Genomic DNA, 18,261 nt, shown 5'->3' with positions numbered 1-18,261 from the left:
AAGATGTGAATTATTCTCTCAGACCTTCAACTTAAACTCCATATTGTGTTTGGGAAAAAAAACTAAAACAACTCACAGGTCGAACTCATTTTCCTTCAGCAATTCCTTGAATCTCTTCATGAAGATTTTCTCACTCTCGGTTGAAACGACAAACTCTCGCTCTGGAAAAGAGAGAAATCATTTTCAAACAAAACATCAAAACATCAAACACTTAATTGAAGTGAAACTGTGGTTCAAAAATGAAGCTTTTTTAACACAAAACCGCTCAGTTGTGGCTCCACATGAAATGAACGAGTTAATTAAATCATCCTGACTTTCATAGCAGATGTTATTTTATGGGAACAGCTCAGGAGATAAAAAAAAAAAAAAAATTGGCAGTAAAATGTGAAATTGCAGCACAAATTGTTCTGGTTTCACCAAATTAAGAAAGTCTTGTCTCATCAAACCAGTATAAATACGAACCGATGAAAATGAGTTTAATAAATAATGTTGTTTCTATCCACCAGGTCGACCCATGATCTATAATTCAACATCACAACATTCACCTTGAGATTCTGGCGTTTCTATCTGGGAAGGCTGGTCCCGCTCTCTCCTCCTCTGCTTCTCGTCTTCCCAAATACCCTGAAGACCAGGATTCCTGCCAAGTTGATCTGAAGATAAACATTAGAAACACATTTAGTAATAAAAAACAACACTTTTACTCTTTCATCTCCTTGTTGACTTACTCTCAATCTCCAGACGGTTGAGGACGTCGACAGCGACGGCGTCGACCTCAAGCTCACACGTGCTTCGCTTCTCCACATCGTCCAGGACCAGAGAGCTGCAGACGGAACACGACGACACCGTTGTCAGAACACATCGAGCGAACCATTCACACAAATACAGAGTTACACAAAGGGGTTTCGGAGACAGTTGGGACAAGCCGGGATGATCGAGAAATAATCACAGAAAATAAATTGAAAACGCCACAAAAAGTCTCAATATTCTGTAAGTGTCACTTAATAATGTTTCCTTTCTAGCTATACAAAAAAACCTAATTTTCTGTTTATTATACGTGTATTTAGTTGATATTTCTATCAGATTTGCTCCACGTTGTTGAATGCACCGTTGACATTCCTGTCAATCTGATGTAAAGAAGGTGTAATAATGGCTTTTCCTAAAGAGTTAGTGTTAAAAAATGCAACTTAAATTATTTTGGCATATTTATATTTTGCATTATAAGAAGGAAAAGTTAGTAAGTAATGGTTATTTGTAAAGCGGCTTTCTAGACCAGGGTCACAAAGCGCAATAACAATCATAAACAATAAACAGTTAAAATATATACTATAAAAGGCCAGGAGACATAAGACAAACAGAGGAGTCCCAGAAAATCAGGGACAATTCTGCACAAATAAAAACGTTTCAATTATACAAACCATTTTCCACATAGTAAAGCTGTATTTACTGTAGATAAAGTTCAAAATGAGAACTCAAACTAAGAGACACAACTGGTTATATAATATGAAGCTGCTTTGTGGCTGGAAAAAATGTGCTTGTTTTGGACCGAATCATGAATCAAAGACGTCTGACGAATAATGAAGCTTTCTCACCAGGGAATGGAATTCTCCTCCCAGCGGATGAATGTGCCACCCAGGGTGCTGTCGTTGAGCTTGGAGGTAGACGGGGTCTTGAGTGGGCTGAGGTTGTGGTGCTGCTGGTTCTGTTGGTTGGGGGCTGCTGAGGCATCATCTGCACGAGCACAAACACAACTTTCATAGTCATATTACTGGAAATGTAAAATCTTATTAAGATTTAAATAGATATTTTATTAAAATTCAAACTCATTTTCTACTCACCCTCATGTGGGCTAAGGGTTTGGGATTATTTTCAGAGTAATCTGTTCCTTTTTAGAGTTATAGACAAAAATGTTTGTTCATTTTAATGTCTTCGTCTTCATCTTCCTAGAAAATTACACTTAAAAACATCCAAATACTTCCACGGTGCTCCTCAGTACTTCCTGTTTATATAGCTTATTATTATTTAAACGTCAAGCTAAAAACAAACTTAAAATACAGACTTGTTTCATTTATTTCCGGAACAATTCCTCATGTCAAGGGTTTAATACAAGGTAGGTGTTACAGACGAGCAATATGGAGGTATTTGGATGTTTTGTTTCGTTTTGGACGAGGATGAAGACGAAGTCAACCGAGTTACAGTTGCTACATTAAAATAAACATACATTTTCGCCTATAACTCTAAAAAGTAAAAAAAGAAAAAAAGTAAAAAAAATCCCAACCATAAATCAACGTTAGGATGAGTATAAAATAAATTTGATTAAGTTTGAATTTTGAGTCAACTATGACTTTAACAAAGCTATTTTAATGACCCGAGATGTTGCAGTGCTTTATGGGATTAGCAGTAGATGTGGTGGACGTGCTTTTAACAGCCCATAAACGTAGACAATGAAAATGTATTGGTAGTGTGGGTCACATCTTAAATGACTTGTCGACTGAAGATATAGTTTGATATCATCTCAATGGTATTTATGAAGCACCTACAAGCAAACCAAGATAAAAAAAATTAAAAAAAAGTTCTGTACAATAAAAACAGCAATAACTATAAGATTCACCGTCAGGTAAAGCAAACAACATTTCAAAATAACCAGGATAATAACATTAAAACGATAAATACATCATCCAAAGCGGGGAATAGGATCCAACTGAAGCAACATTAGGTCTGTGTTATGCTGGAGTTACAGCCAAAATCCGACTAAATCATGGTCCAGAAAAAACATTCTTGTATTTCTTAGGCTCAAAATCTCGAATTCCTTATAGAAAAAAAGCAACCTTTTGTCCAAATCTCACTGGTAATCTTAGATTATGTCCACCCCTTTTTCCACACCTCACTATAAATAGACCTGACATGAATCTTACATCATTCAAAGAGTTGGACTATTCTGGGCAGGAAAATCCACCCAAGACTTTTATTAAAGTCCATTTTTTTATTTTAAACCTCATGCTTGACTCTCCTCCAACAAAAGAGAGACTCCTTCGTTTCATCCACTTCAGCTCTGATGCAATCACTGGAAAGGGGGCTCCAGATTTACTCTCAACAAAGCAGTGAAACGCCGCAACACCTGTTTTAACTTTTCTGAAAGGAAAGCCTGAATAAAAAGGTCTTTGATATGGGATTAAGTGGAGGAAGAATGGAACAAAGTGGGCGTGTGAAAGCATGAGTGTTTGGCATATGATGTCCATTACACACAATTAAATCAACTCTTCTCCACAAAGAAATGGTTCCAAAGGAATGTTACACTTTTTATGATCTTGATTTTATGTTTTAATGACCTTAAAACGATAGACGTTCATTTGGTTCTACATAGAAGTTCTGGTGGGATCTTGAAAACAATTGTATGCTTAGAGAAGCCAAGAGAAGTTCAAGTTGTCTCGAAAACTGAAAACTGCACCCTTGGTGGCAATAATAGGGGTAAGTGTATCATGCAATATAACAATAATATAATGCAAAAATAATCATTTAGTAAGAGTTACATTGGGACCGATGCTACACCAAAGTAGCCCCCGGAAAAACGAGCAACGATCCTGAATGAAAGCCTCGTCCTTTACCTTTGTTGTGACTCTTGCGGAACTTGATTGCTCCCAGGTTGATCATGTTCATGCCGTAAAGGTTGTAGTCGATAAAGAGCTGCAGCAGGTAGGGGATGTGGCCCTCGTGGGGCTGGTAACTCTTGTTCATCACAGCTCCGCTCTGCAACAGTTCACAAACCCTACAAGAGACAAATACAGAACGACTGATTCAGATAATACAAGCATTTCTGGCTTAAATGGATGATTATTTTGGTGATGTTGGATGGTAAACACACTTCTTTGAAAGTGACTCACCTTTTGACCATCTGAGGATTGTACAGGTAGATCTTCATAAAGTGCTTCTCCTTGCAGTGGTAACCATAGAAAGGCCTGGGAGAGATCGACGGATGCATCAACACAAATGGTGACGTTCAGGATCCGATCGGTTGGGTTGGACTTACATGCCAGAGACGAGCACCACCTTAAAGATGTGCTGGACATTGGATGAAGGATTCCCCATGGCCACGTTGAGCGCTCGGTCGATGCTGAAGGCCACCTGACGCATGTGGCGCTCCGGCTGCGGGTCGTGGCCGTCGTAGGGAACATAAATGTAGGGAAACACGCCATGGAGGTGGAGACATGTTTTCTGGCCTGCAAATGAGATTTTAAACAATTATTATATTGTTATCCATTAAGAAACAGATTTAACAAAAAGGAGGTTTTTACTAAAATAATCCTCGAGGTAAAGATTAAACCAGTGGTTCTCAAATGGTCGGTCAGGACCCCAAAACTAGTGATGGTCTGATGAAGCTTCATGAAGCAGTGTCATTATTGTCAGAGTCCACTAGATGGCGGTCTCTGCACTATTTCCCTTTGTTTTTAAACAAATGTTCTAATGAAACATCACATCATTTTTAAACTCATGGCGCCCCCTACTGACCTCTAAACAACACGACACTGCTTCATGAAGCTTCATAAGTCAACCTTATTTAACAAATAATATTTTACCTAAAAGTGATTTTGTCTACAAAAATTTGAAAAATAAAATAATTATTTATAAGGCGCCTTTGAAAACACACAAGGACACCAAACCGAAAGATTTATGAACAAAAATAAAAAAGACAACAGTAAGACAAATATATATTTTTAAAGGGAACTACAAAATATGGAAACTATCAAACAAGAGTCACAGTGGATGAGCCAGTTTTTAAATGTGACTCAAAAAGCATAAAAAAAAAGCTGTAGCTAATTACCAGTTCCTTAAATTATATTTTGATATATGTAAGGTACAAACTGAATGTTTTCTCTGTCAAAAACATGTTGTCAACTGTTTAAAAATACTGTTGATTTGGGTCTTAACCCATCTATAACTAAAGGAAGATGGTGGGAGGCGGAACAATTGAGAAACACTGATTTGAAGAACCAACCAAAGTCAACCCAGAACACAGAAAACCCAGTCTATACCAGGTATCTGTATTTCGTTGTGGAGGCAATTTTCGCTCAGCACCATGATTATTATTATTGTAATTTCAACCCACTAATCACAGTGTAGAACAATACTACCATCTTGTAGTTTCACAACATCCAACCCCTTTCAATGAGAAAAAAAATCTGCAGCTGAAAAAGTTGATCAGAGATCTATGTATGGAAAATAATGTCGGCTCGAAATTCATTCATGCAACACAATTTAAATGTCAATATCAGTATTTGACGTTGCTGTAAACAACTGTCGGATAAACCAGGACATTTATGATTTCATTTCAAAAACTACATTCAAAGACAAAGTGCAGTTTTTGTATTACATCATCCTCATGCCAGAGGAATAAATAACACCAGACACAAGAAGTAAAGAGTCCTCACTGAACAAACAAAGAAAACATTTCTGTGAAAATCCAGTTATTAAACGATTAAACTCTGTGACAGGTTAGGTTGAGACGCAGTGTACGAGTCAGACGGATGAGTGCGTCAAAAAGCCTGTCATGTTTTGATTCATGACGGACACACCGTGTTAAAGTGGTCCATTAGCTAAATAACGAAATAGAGACGCAGGAAGGTTGAGCGTCGATGCAGATGCCGGAGGATTAGGAGGTAAAGTGAGGTCAGTCGGTGCAGAACGGGCGAGATACAGTATTCATAGCAGTCCCTGTGTGACATCATCACCGTTGGACGGAGATGCTCTGGTGTCAAGTGAGGTGAACTCTGCTGGAAATGTTTTACCCTCTTTCTTTTGTTGCCTTTTGATGCTTCCGAGTGGCCACTGCACTCGCTTTGAAAGAAAAGGATTGCTTAAAATCCAAGCAGTTCAGACGGGGGGAGGCGGTGTCGGGCAGCGTCGCCCAGACTTGTCCGCACATGCCCTCTCTACGCACAACCCTGACTGGAAGTGTGCTCATTGATGGAGGGAGACAGCGACCCCGGTGCAGCTTGTCAGTGAGCCAACAGTGAACCGGGGCGGAATGTTGGAGCCGAGATATGAGGCCAGAAGCCAAATGAGCGGTGACGGGGTGGAGGGGTGGAGGGGGTTGGACGATAGAAGACGAGAGACATGTTGTGATGAAAGACAATGAGCCGCTACGTAACGGTGTTGCCCTCAATAGAACACTTTCTGTACATCATTGCATCACACACTGCAAACACTTCGTCCAATCCAAACTGTTCTTTCGTTTATGAAGAAAATACACATGTTTTATTTTCACCAAACTTCACCAACATCAGTGATACATTGATGTGTCCTGACCTTTTGCTGCAAACCACTGACGGTTTATAAATAAAAGCTGAAACTGACAAGAAACTCATTTTTTACTTTGGCTTTTATTAAGTCTGTTTAAATTAGGAATCGACCATTCGCTTTACTTTGTTACCGATTCTGGAGCATTACTATTTTCGTTTTCATTTTATAAGATTATTTCCAAAAATAAAGAAAATGGTAAAAAAAAATCTCTTGTGGAATTGTTCAGCCTTAGTAAATTTCCACTACAAGCCGTTTTCTTACAGATAAAATAATTTCAAGTGAAAAGAAACACAGTTAAACGTGATGTTCAATGAATTTATTAGTTTTTCTTTAAGGAAATCCAAACATTATCAAGTTTTGCTCACATGGGTATTGAAACTTGGCACCAAAAGACGAAGCACGTTTCCATTCAGAAGCACTTAGATCGAGGCCAGGTTGAAACAAAGGAAGATGTGTAAGAAACCAGCTGCAACGTTACCACCGACAGTGAAATAAAACGGACCGAATCAGTTTAAAAAAACATGGCATTTATAAAAGAAGGCTGATATACACTAATCTAGAATTTCACTTTACAAAAATATGTGACAGTTTGTCTCTGCATGACCAATAGTGACGGCCATACATTCCAAGAACTGTAGTAAATGGTATTTATACTTTCATTTTTAACGATAAAAACGTGTATAACATGGATATGGAACATAAAGACTCCATTATTAAGGGGTGCACGTGTCAGTCTCCCAGTACTCCATGGCACTCATCTTTCTACCTCCCAGAAATTGCAAAGCAGAAGCAGCCAAGACCAACTCTTGCTGCAGTTGCTAGGCAGCCAGCTAAGCAAACGCTTTAGTAGATGAAGGGAGTGTGTGCTGCTGAATAAAATGGAAAGAAAATGGGTAAAAAAAGATAATGATAGGGAGATATCAGGATTGAACAAAAGGAGAAAAAGGAAAACGTAAACATAGTGTATTTTCAAAGGAGCGGCTACAATAAACAGTGTTTTCTTTTTCAGAGTATATAGTATACCTTCTTTTGTTCACATGTACCTTCTGCATTCATAACAGCGAGTCAACCTCAACCCAAACATGTCAAATGTGGGTTTAATCTGGACCTCGAGAGGATTTCGTTAAGTCCAAAAATGAGCTGTAATTTTCCAATAAAATAAACCGTTGTTCTTATGGAGTACTGATCCTTCACCTTTGCTCCATTTCAAAATAATAATTGAGATACACACCATGATATTGTTCAGAGTGTGTCATGTGCTAAAAGACCCACAGGTTTGACGGGTCAAAACACTACTACTCTATTAAGAATGAGAATAAGCCATGAATGTAATGTGTTGCTTTGGCTCTTTGTTTCTGTGATCGCTGGCAGAAATCTGAGGATTATTTCTCGCTGCACTCTCCGAGCACATGTGCGGTTTCCTGTTGACCTTCCTGTCGGAGGATTTGTGAATGAGGCCACCCCGGTGTGCAGGACTTTGGCTACGGACTGACTTTATCTACGAGGGGAGGAGTGACTAGTCGGAGGACTGCCCGTGTGCCAAATGACTCCTTTCCCTAGCTTCCTCTTTTTTCCTGCCGTTAGTCCGAAACACCATCGGGTCAAAGTCAGGCAGCTGTTTGTCATCATAGGAGCCTGGGAATTTCTCAAAAACATGACATTATTTGCTGAAAATGAGTCGACCAGGAAACTTTTTTTGTATGTCTGTAACTGTATGTCGACACTGGCCATGAAAAGTCTTGTCCATGTGTTCCCAAAAAAAACTTTTATTTTGCAAGCGAGTGGTTGTGTTATGGTCTAAATCAGGAGACATAATATCCCGATGGTTCTTGGTAGATGCATTCTTTTGCAGTTTTATTCACCTGAACCTGGCTACTGTTGTCCTGCTAGAACCTCAAGATTCCACCCATTATCATCATCATGATACGACACTTCGCACTTGGGCATTCTGGACCCTCGACTACACAAACCAGTGGAAAGACAAGAACCAGTGAATTCTACCTCACATGATCTTACGATCCTTTCAGTTGTGATGGTCGTCACAATGTCATTATTCTCAGAGCACCACGCCATCCCTGACGCTAAAGAAAGAGGGACAAGAAGACCAGACTGTGCGGCGACGTCATCTGTTTTAGTTTACAAGAGCGAGGCAGTTTAATAAAGAACGACGCTGGAGGGAGGAGAAGAGACGAGGTTGGTATTAATTAAAAATCAACAGCGTGGAGAGAAATTCAAAACCTTCTGAAGCCTTTATCAACATAAATAGAGACATAGAGGAATATTTATTATTAAAATTAGATTTTTTTTTAACTTGTTTTTTAATTGCATAGAGTAAGAAAAATGCTTAAATAATATTTAAAAAAAACAAACACTGACACAGGACTGGGAAAAGTGCAGCTCAAGGGCCATATCTTTGACCTTAAATTGTATTTAGGTGGCCCTCAAAACTATGAAACTGATCATATAGAAATCTATATACTCACTAACAACTTAACTTTGTACTTCCTAAAAGAATATTTTAAAATATTGATTACCAATACAAGCTTAGTTATTAGCGTTTAAATAAATTCTTATTTTTCCTTTTTGGAAGTATTTCCTGTCAATCAAATATTTCTTTGAATAATCATTTGTCCATATTTCAATTTATATTGAACATGTTTAAATAAAATGTTTATCAAATGAAAGAAAGGAAATGACATTTAGATGTGTGCTAAAGAGTGACTGTTACAATAGTCGAAACAACAACACTAAATGTCAATGTTTCCATCATGTTCGAGTTTAATATAATACCGTTTGAATGTATTCTTTGTGACACACAGGCCAGGCGTGTTTTCTTGGAAAAGATACAGAAAAGATGCAAAAAACATTCGATTATTTAAGTAAAAGTTGACAGTAAAGCAGTGGTGATATTACCCCTTTAACAAACATCACAATTAAAAGAAAGTACATCACAGAAGAGAAAAAAAAAGTATCTAAAGGAATCAACAGAAGAAAAGGGAGGATGGAGCAGCCAGCCTGAGAGAGGAGTGGCTAGAAGCACTCATTGAACCAGGATGTTCACCTTGACTGAACTTCTCGTTGAAGGCTTGCAGAGGGAAAAAAAAAAGAAAAAGGAATCTCGCTCTCTTTTCCAGGACTTCACACATAAATATGGAGAGCATCACAAGCCGACCATATAGGCCAAGCATTGCCGGGGGAAGGACGAGGGGCCGGGCCGGGACATGCACGCTCACGTGCACGATTGAGATCCCTTCAGAAACCATGAGAAAAGAGGGAGGAGCTAAACAGACGCAGTAGTGTTGTATACAAATGAAGGAGCAGGGAAGATCTTTAATTTTGAGGAGAGTTTTGGACTGTCGTCATATCTGCTGTGAACTTTTCGTTTGACTGGCAGGATTTCTATATGTTGGAGAAACACCTGGAATTCCAATAAGACCATTAGAAAGAGGTCAAAGGTTCAGCTTGGTCTGCTTGTCAACAATAGCTCTCTGTACATCTACTTGTCTGTCGGGGCAAGAGAAGGAGACGCTGTGAAAGGAAACAGTCTTCTGGGAGGAACAGTAGACTCACAACTCAAACAGTATGCTGAGAGGAACTAAGGAATGTGGAGAGAAATGTAAAATCGGCAGCGATGAAAGCTGGATAACAGAGGGAACCAAACTGTCACCAGTGTGAGGAAGTCCTAACAAACCCAGCATGTGAGCAGACACAAACACACATGTTTCTTCAGAGGGAAATATTCATCTCGAGACGACAAAAACAATGCCAGATTAATCCCGATTCATTGATGGATCGAAGCGATACCTGCCGCTCTTCAACAGTGTGTAGAACAGGTCACAGCAGTTTGTCGTCACATAATCTGTTCAAGTTTCCGCAGAGATTAACATGTAAAGGGAAATTTGAAGTCAATGCTGACACGAATCCACAACAAGATTATTTGGAGAGAATTACAACGGTTGATATGTGCGTGTGTCAGAACAGAACGCTGCTTTCCCACGGTGAGACCGGCGGCACTGGTGAACAAGTCACCTGGTTTTACTGCCTTAAATGAAAGCAGCAGCTGACTGAGGCCCTAATAAAATCTATTTACGTTGAAACTGCAACAATTTCGGACTGTTGTAAGTCACAATACCATGCATTAATAAGCAACAACGGCTGCATGTTATTCAATATATTATGAGAGCAAACAATATTCATCAAATACTCAGATCAGTTTTAATTCTCTACAGTAAAATGTGCTTTAATTCTGGATAATGTAAACTCGCTGTGGTTTGCTTGGACTCGGTTTAATCCGTTTTATGTTCGCCTGCATGTGTGCTTGTAAAAACTTTGAGGCATAAAGTAAAGAAAAAGTAGAGCTCCAATAAAATCAACTTTTAACCAACATATACGGTGGTGTAAAATAGAGCCACACTTAGAAAATGTGTTTCTTTAGTTTACACTAAAATGTACAACACATGCCATCGATTGATGCTTTTGGACGAGGCTTTTGTACATTTGTTCAGCCTCAGCGACCGCAGAGTCTCTGGAGGCTTCAATCTGTGACATTGTCAAGGTTGATTAAAATGAAACGACAATACCATCATACAGTCGAGGGAATGGAAACCTTAACCAAACGCAGAATTGGGCAGAAAATGTCTCCTGGACGCGATCAGTGGGAACAATCTCGGCAGACAACAAGGCAGACTTCTGAGCACTGGCTGCCCTCCTTTTCACAGCTCTGATCAAACTTGATATTCACAGCATGTCTGGCTCTCCAGCGCACATCACGAGGCTCGGTCGGCGGCGGCGGCGGCCGTGGCTGGTGCATCGGTCCTTCTAGTCCCTCCCTCCCCGTCCTCGCTCCCCCTCCTCCCCTCCACTTTAAATCCATCACTGGGGCAGCTATACATGCTCACTAAATTGCAGCTGGACATCGGCGACGCATGGGCATGAATACAGATGTGAGACAGCTGCTGAGAGAGAGTGTGTTTTTAAAGCAGTGACAGTGTCTTCTAAAAATAGAGACAGGATCCCGATGTTACGTTAGGCATCCACTCGACACGCTTGTCTGCATGAAAACATGCATGCAGACAAACCAAAGCTATTTTTAGACCCGGGACTCTAGAATATCCCCTCCCCCCCCTCTCCCATTTTTAATAAGCCCAAGAACCGACGTCCCACTGCAATTGAATTAAAGATTGATTAAAAAGACGCTCCTGCTTAAAACTGCCTCGAATGAAACGGAAGGCTTTTCATCGTGAGAAAACTATAAGAGCAAAGCTTAAATCACTCTGGCTTTTTGGGGGGAAATTGTATTGACCGTTACAGCAAATGATTAACAGCGTAGTTGAAATCCTGTCCCTCTCTTTGACCCACACATTTGTTGACCCCAGGCTGTGCTACAGCCCAACCATTGACGGCAAATGCTACAATAAAGACACAGTATAGATAGTAAGTAAGTAAGTAATTTTTATTTGTATAGCGCTTTTCCAGACCAGGGTCACAAAGCGCTTAAACAATCAAAACAATATTCAATAAAGTATATACTTTAAAGGTCAAGATAAAACTGATAACGCAACAGGAGTTCTAGAAAATCAAGGAAAAGCCTGAACAAATAGAAATGTTTTAAGATGTTTCTTGAAGGAGTCAGTAGATCCATCAAGCGCAAAGAGAGAGGAAGATCGTTCCAAAGCTTAGGAGCAACAGTCTGGAAGGATTTCTCTCCTCTGGTCCTGAACCGTGTTCAGGAACCATCAGTAGATTCTGATCCACAGACCTCAGAGCCCGAGCTGGGGTGTAAGGCTGGATCAGATCAGTGATGTAAGGAGGAGTCTGACCATGAATAGATCTGAAAGTTAGAACCAGAATTTTAAAGTTGATCCTGAAAGAAACTGGAAGCCAGTGAAGAGTTTTAAGGACCGGAGAAATGTGAGTTCTTCTACTTGAGCGGCTCAGAATTCTCGCTGCAGAGTTTTGAATCAAGATGCAGCGTGTCTACCACAAAAAAACGTCAACACAAGCCGACGACTCTGCAAAAATCCGATGACATAATCATGATAAATAAACGCATAAAATTATGACCATCATCGCTTTACCTCTAGGCAACTATTCATTTAGGTCGTTGGAGTTTACGCGCCATTCCACTTTACTTTTTAAGTGTTTTTTTCAATTCATTTCTAAAGCATTCAAACACATCTCTGAATGCATCCTAGGATCAAAGCGTTCCTTCCACTCCAGCTCCCGTTGGAGCTTCCCTTCGCCTGCAAAGTTCTTTAATGCCTTCAAAACAAGCTCTTAATCATTTCGGAAAGCACTGCAGAGTTTTCCTGCAGCAGTGCAAAAGGGCCTCGGGGGAGCACAAGGTGGGGAGTCTCAGCATAAAATACCAACTCCCCTTCTCTGTTGCTCGGTGACCACAATAGCCCAGAACCCGGGGAAGGGACCGACACAGAGTGGAGAGCCTGGATTGACCCGACACCACGTGCCAACAAAGGAGTCCTTTTTTTGTACAGATGACAATGAATCTCGCTCTGAGCCTGGTTGTAAAACGGATGGTTCATTTTCAAGATGATAGTTTTGCTATGGGGGGGAGGGGGGGGGGGGTGGGTGGAGATAAACATCTTTAAAGTAAAATAAAAGAAATAAAGATCTTGACATGACATCTCTTATTTCTACCACTTGCATGGAGCTCAAGTACGGGGAAGGTTTCTATGACTTGGACTATAGACTTCTTCAGACAGACTTCGTACAAGACCTGCACCGTATTTCTTAATCCTTAAAGAAAAATAAATGAATAGAAACTTTAGTTAATAAGCACAATGTGTGGCCCCCAACATTATTTTCTTCACATTACATTATTTGTTTGATTCATAGCACATTTCAGTCACTAAATGCACTTTGGTTGTTGCTTTGATTTATATACAGTTAAAAAAAACTAATATTTACAAAATAACTAGTGACATTTTTGGCAAAGTCATAGGAATTAATAGTACACACTTGTGCTGTGTCTCAAATCGCATACTTCTCTTAGTATACTAGAAGTTAGTATGCATCAGGATAGTGTACATACTAACTAGTACGCAAATTCTCCAGCTTCTTCTTCTACTTCTATTTAACGATGATTTCAACCAGCTCTAGGAACACTAGCGACACCTGCTGGCAGCACGTTTTGCAAGTTTGGAAAAAGAAATAAAGAAAAAATATGAGAATCGAAATATTCACGAGATATTTAAGCTGGTATCAGCACTGAAGACGTGTTTATCCTCCTACTGCTGCGGAAAATACACCTGTAAGTATATGCATATATATGCATTTATATATGACGTAACTTCCGTTTACAACGTCACTAAGATGGCGGCTGTTTAGGGTAGATAGTGTCCATCGAACCATACTCAGTTTTGTGGGCATTTTAGTACGTCAATTTAGTGCATGGCGCACTAAATTTCGCATACTAAGAATTGAGACTCACTTACACACTAAAAATACTAACTTTGAGTATGCTAGTATGCGATTTGAGACACAGCATTGCTGTCATGTTCCTTCCCTTTGTTGCATATATGTTGAGTGTTTTGAGTTTTGTTCGCCTTGGGGAATTGTCCCTCGCCGCGACCCGTAGGTGCCTCTTAATTAGTCAAGTTCAAACTTCTAGTTCTTGTTTACATGCTGCAACGAGCAGCGATCTTGTTTCATGTCGCGCAGAAAGCATCGTCGGTATGTTTAGACTTTATTTATAGTTTGTGTTCATACTAGATTAGTATGATAACTTTACAACAACTGTAAATTGTGTTTGTCTTATCAGAGCGCTAGTTTCGGTTATGTTTGGGGGCTTGTTATGTTAACCCGACATTAATGTACGTTTCTTAGCATTCTCCTTAGTTTTACACAATGAACCCGTGCTGCAACTACAACTGACTCAGAGTCGGTGAGAGTGAGACAGCACACTTACAATAAAATGAAATGGAAAAGTTGTAATTGAGACACGTACAACATGAGTGTAGTTTGACACCACAGTAGGTCAAGTCTAAGACACTGAATGCAAAAATAAATTGAGGGATTTCAAAGTAAAATAAAGGATAAAAACATGTTTGTTAAATGGGAGCTACCAACATATGTTTCAGTGAGGGGTACGCTTCTTATTTTAACAGGAACAACCACGTTTCTATTCAGATTGTCGGCCTTTGCTTCACAGCGGGAATGAGGGTTGTTTTCAAGTGAAACAGGAGCTCCATCCCTCAATGATTTTCATCTTGAACAAGAAGCTGGGCCTCAAATTTGGGGGGCCAAAATGTCACAGGATTAGGATTAGTGCCCAGGAGTGTTCCTCTTTCTGTGAGGGTTGAACGCTACATCTCTAAACACTCAGACTTAACAGTAATAATCACATTAATGAGTGAATGTTGCTGAGCCTGCACACATCTTCACTTGAATAACCTCTTTGAGATCTAAAAGATGAAAGAAAACAAACGTGAAGAAATTCATAAAAGGAGGAAATGGACCGAGCCCAAACCGGGGAAAAAAGATCAGACGTAACAAGTTAGAGCCACTCTTGAGATCCTCCGGGTCCACATCAGGACGAGCCGGTTCTACACAGGACGTAGAATAAAGAGGGGGCAGCAGTTTATAATTGAACCGCTGAAGCAGATAGAAGAGGTGGAGAGTAAACAGTGAGGAGCACAATGACCCCTCTACCTAATGAGCCAGGAGACTCTTTTGAAACACCACATTATCCCATTCACGGAACTGAAGGAATTCCTTCAGATGGCATTAAGGGGTTCCCCCTGAAGAGAGCTCAACCTGGGGGGCAGTGTGTGGGGGGGGGGTAGGAGGAGGCCCCTGGTTTGGCTCGCCCCTCGATCAGTCATGCCCTCCTCTTTCTCCTGGTCTTATCTGAAACGCTGAGTAAACAGTTGAAGCGAAGACACTAAAATAGGAGCGAGGGCTCCACAGCTCGTGGACGCCGTCAAACCTTAAAAGGTTAAAGAAGCGTTGCAAGATATATTTCCGTCACGACCTCGGACAGTTTCGAAGCAGATGATTTATAAAACCCGGTGCTGATCGTGACAACAATAGCATTCGTTTTATTTTCCTCCCTTTTTTCCTCAGAGGCAGGTATGCAGCAGTGCTGGATCATGTGCAGGCTGACCACTCTTCTGGATGCAAACAAAAGAGTGAAGAAAAGCAGGAAGCAAGGCATCGGATTACACCGGGCTGATTGGTAGACGCGAGCACGCCTTAGGTCGGGAAAGGACAAGGACCACGAGGACCGGAGCCAGAACCACATGGCTCTGAACAGACACTGCAGCCACCAGGATAAACAATCTGATGAGATAAAAGAACACACACACAAACACAGCTAATCACACTAAGACTCCACCCTTAAGACAAAAGAAGAGACAAGAAAAAACGTCGCCCAAACATTATGGTCTGTTACTCAAACCGCAAAGAAATAAATAGAAACATCTTCTTTTTACGAGCTTAGGTCCAAGAAAGAAGCAACAATTTGATGACAACATCGAGAACGACTTTGTGTTGCCAAGTGAAGAAGTCGTCATTCGGGATCGACTCCAAGATAAGAGGTTTATGATAAATTAGATACAGATGTCACTTAAGGGAAAGTCGCATGAAAAGTACGCTTGAAATTCATCCTAGAAATAGATTTTAAGGGTTTTTACTCAGAGGATAGTTGTTAAAATATTAGTGTATTAAGTGAATTATTGGAATTACAATATCAAACTGTATGTGAAGAAAAAAGTAATATGAAAATGTACATTTTCATCATAGGTTTAAGTGTTGTCAGAGGTAAAAAATATGAAATTATATATACATATTGCAACAGATTATAATTAGTGACAGCATTTGAGGCGACAACACCCCAAACATGTATTTGAATCCATCAGATCAGTAAACCTGAGAGGAAATGAGGGGAAAAAAACCTGGCATTGATGTTTTTATTCAGATTTATTATCAACTCAGATCGACAACTCCCTTTGTGTTGAATCCTCTTCTGTCGTTCGGTGATAAATTGTTCCCCCTGCATTCATGCACAGACATGATTCTACCGCAGTGTGTGTGTGTGTGTGTGTGTGTGTATGTGTGTGCGATGGCTGCCCACAACCATGCAGGTATAACACACACAACACAGCCCCTAAAAAACCCAGACATGACACCTTAACCCTGGACGACTGTCCTTCATTCCTCAGCACCAAATCCCATAATCCTCACCGGGAGCTCCTGCAGATCATTGTCAACAAGAGAAACCAGAAAGAATGTCTGAGGTTCTAAAGAAAATGTAAATGAAAAGAGCCATTGTTGTGATAAGACTATTGTTTTTTTTAAATGTAGGGAGATTGACATGTCCCTGGTTCAGTTTGGATCTGCACAAAATGTTCTGTTGAGGTCCATACATAAGACAGAAGTGACATTTTTTTTTCTTCTCGTCCAAGCCTTTTGTTTGAACATGCTGCACAGATCTACCACACGCATGTGCGCTCGTGCACGGTGGTTTCCATGACAATGAGTGAAGGCGCCCAGGCTTTCCTTCCCAGGTCCAGGAAAAAAAAAAAAATCAAGTCAACATTGAGACATTTTTTCACCAGGTATTTTGACCCTGAACTACGACCTGACAGGTGACGTGTGTCGAGCCTGCAGGTTGTTTACGTCAAATAAAAGCGCATTTTAAAAAAAAAAAGAAAAGTGAAATCTTAGTTAAGGGGGTTTTCTCTGAGCGGATACAAACACAAGACGAGCTTCCGCTGAGGGAAGAAAAAAAAAAGCGCCAGATCAGAACCGACTGGATCTCATTGCGTTTAAACACAAATCGAATTTTTTTTCACTCCCAATATTACCGTAATAACGCCCAGCGTGGGGAAGTAAACACACATGACTGACCTGCGGGCGTCACTCCAAAGATCCGAACCACCGGAACTTTCTTCACCGCGGTCTCCCTGAACTCGGAGTAGCGGACGTCCAGGTCCTGGACCGGGACCGCCAGGTAGTAGTCCGCGGTGACGATCCGCACCGAAAACATGACGCTCTCGTCGGGTCCAAAAAGACAACAGTACGGTCCAGGGGAGGAGAAGTGTTTTTAACAGTCGCTGGACACGCTGTCAACCCTCGGAACCGAGACCAAAGGGAAAAAGCTCGTGCCGCAGTCCGACTCTGGAGTCCAGCTACGCTCGACGGCGGACAAGTCTTCTGGTCCCGGCGTCCATCTGGTGGTTGTTGTCACCGTGACAGTCCCGCGGCTTCTGCCCCGACACTCCTGGTGCTGTTCTCTGGAGGACAGGAAGACGTGCGCCGGGGTCTTCCGGGATATGGCGTTATCTGTGGAAATCACGCCTCGGAACCCCCGAGCAGCCGCGGCTCGGTTCTGCTTCCATATCAGGCTAGTCCGCGTTAGCTGAAGAAGGGAAGCCAGCGAGCGAACCCCCCCATAACACGAGGACATCCGGCGACGACTTCAAAATAAAAGCCACATGTCGACTTTAAATATAAACTTTTAGTTTTTTAAGCATTGCCTTTTTTTTTTAATAATCAAATTAAATCATTGGTTTATTAAAAAGTTCACTAATTTCACATTTTATTTTTAAAACTTTTTTTTTTTACATACAGTTTATATTTGAATTCCGATAACTTAACCAAAAAACAATATTTTAATGCTTGGTTTTGAAAGCTATGCATAAAACAATCTTGAATTTAGTCATCTCTCTCTCTCTCTCTCTCTCTCTCTCTCTCTCTCTCTCTCTCTCTCTCTCTCTCTCTCTCTCTCAATCCTGTATTGCCTGTGTTGTATTCTGCTTTTACTTTGAAAAAGGGGTTACAAAAGCAGTTACATGATTCAATTAAATTAGGGGGTCCAAATATTATTATCACTCAAATTATTACTATTATTATTATTTTTTAGATTACATCTATTGATTTAAAAACCGTTTTATGAGGGTACAGTTGTTTGCAAAGAACGTCTTTTGCATGTCAATGACTTTTCTT

The 18,261-nt window shown here is 40.4% G+C and overlaps 1 protein-coding gene across 1 annotated transcript in view; it reads right to left on the bottom strand.

Annotated features, from left to right (window-relative positions):
- rev3l (REV3 like, DNA directed polymerase zeta catalytic subunit) overlaps nucleotides 1–17,663 on the bottom strand; it is a 40,690-nt gene extending 23,027 nt beyond the window's left edge. Inside the window, exons 1-8 of the mRNA XM_087806537.1 lie at nucleotides 17,164–17,663; nucleotides 4,025–4,214; nucleotides 3,879–3,953; nucleotides 3,603–3,763; nucleotides 1,590–1,728; nucleotides 726–820; nucleotides 546–650; nucleotides 77–161 (exon numbers count right to left, since the gene is read on the bottom strand). Coding sequence (XP_087662663.1) covers nucleotides 77–161; nucleotides 546–650; nucleotides 726–820; nucleotides 1,590–1,728; nucleotides 3,603–3,763; nucleotides 3,879–3,953; nucleotides 4,025–4,214; nucleotides 17,164–17,302 — 989 coding nt within the window. The 5' untranslated portion in view covers nucleotides 17,303–17,663. The remainder of the gene's footprint in view (nucleotides 1–76; nucleotides 162–545; nucleotides 651–725; nucleotides 821–1,589; nucleotides 1,729–3,602; nucleotides 3,764–3,878; nucleotides 3,954–4,024; nucleotides 4,215–17,163) is intronic.
- Between the last annotated feature and the right edge of the window lie 598 nt (nucleotides 17,664–18,261).

The sequence above is a fragment of the Callionymus lyra genome, chromosome 13, assembly GCF_982586985.1.
Source record: "Callionymus lyra chromosome 13, fCalLyr1.hap1.1, whole genome shotgun sequence".
NCBI lineage: Eukaryota > Metazoa > Chordata > Actinopteri > Syngnathiformes > Callionymidae > Callionymus > Callionymus lyra.
This window is presented reverse-complemented; position numbering and strand designations above follow the sequence as displayed.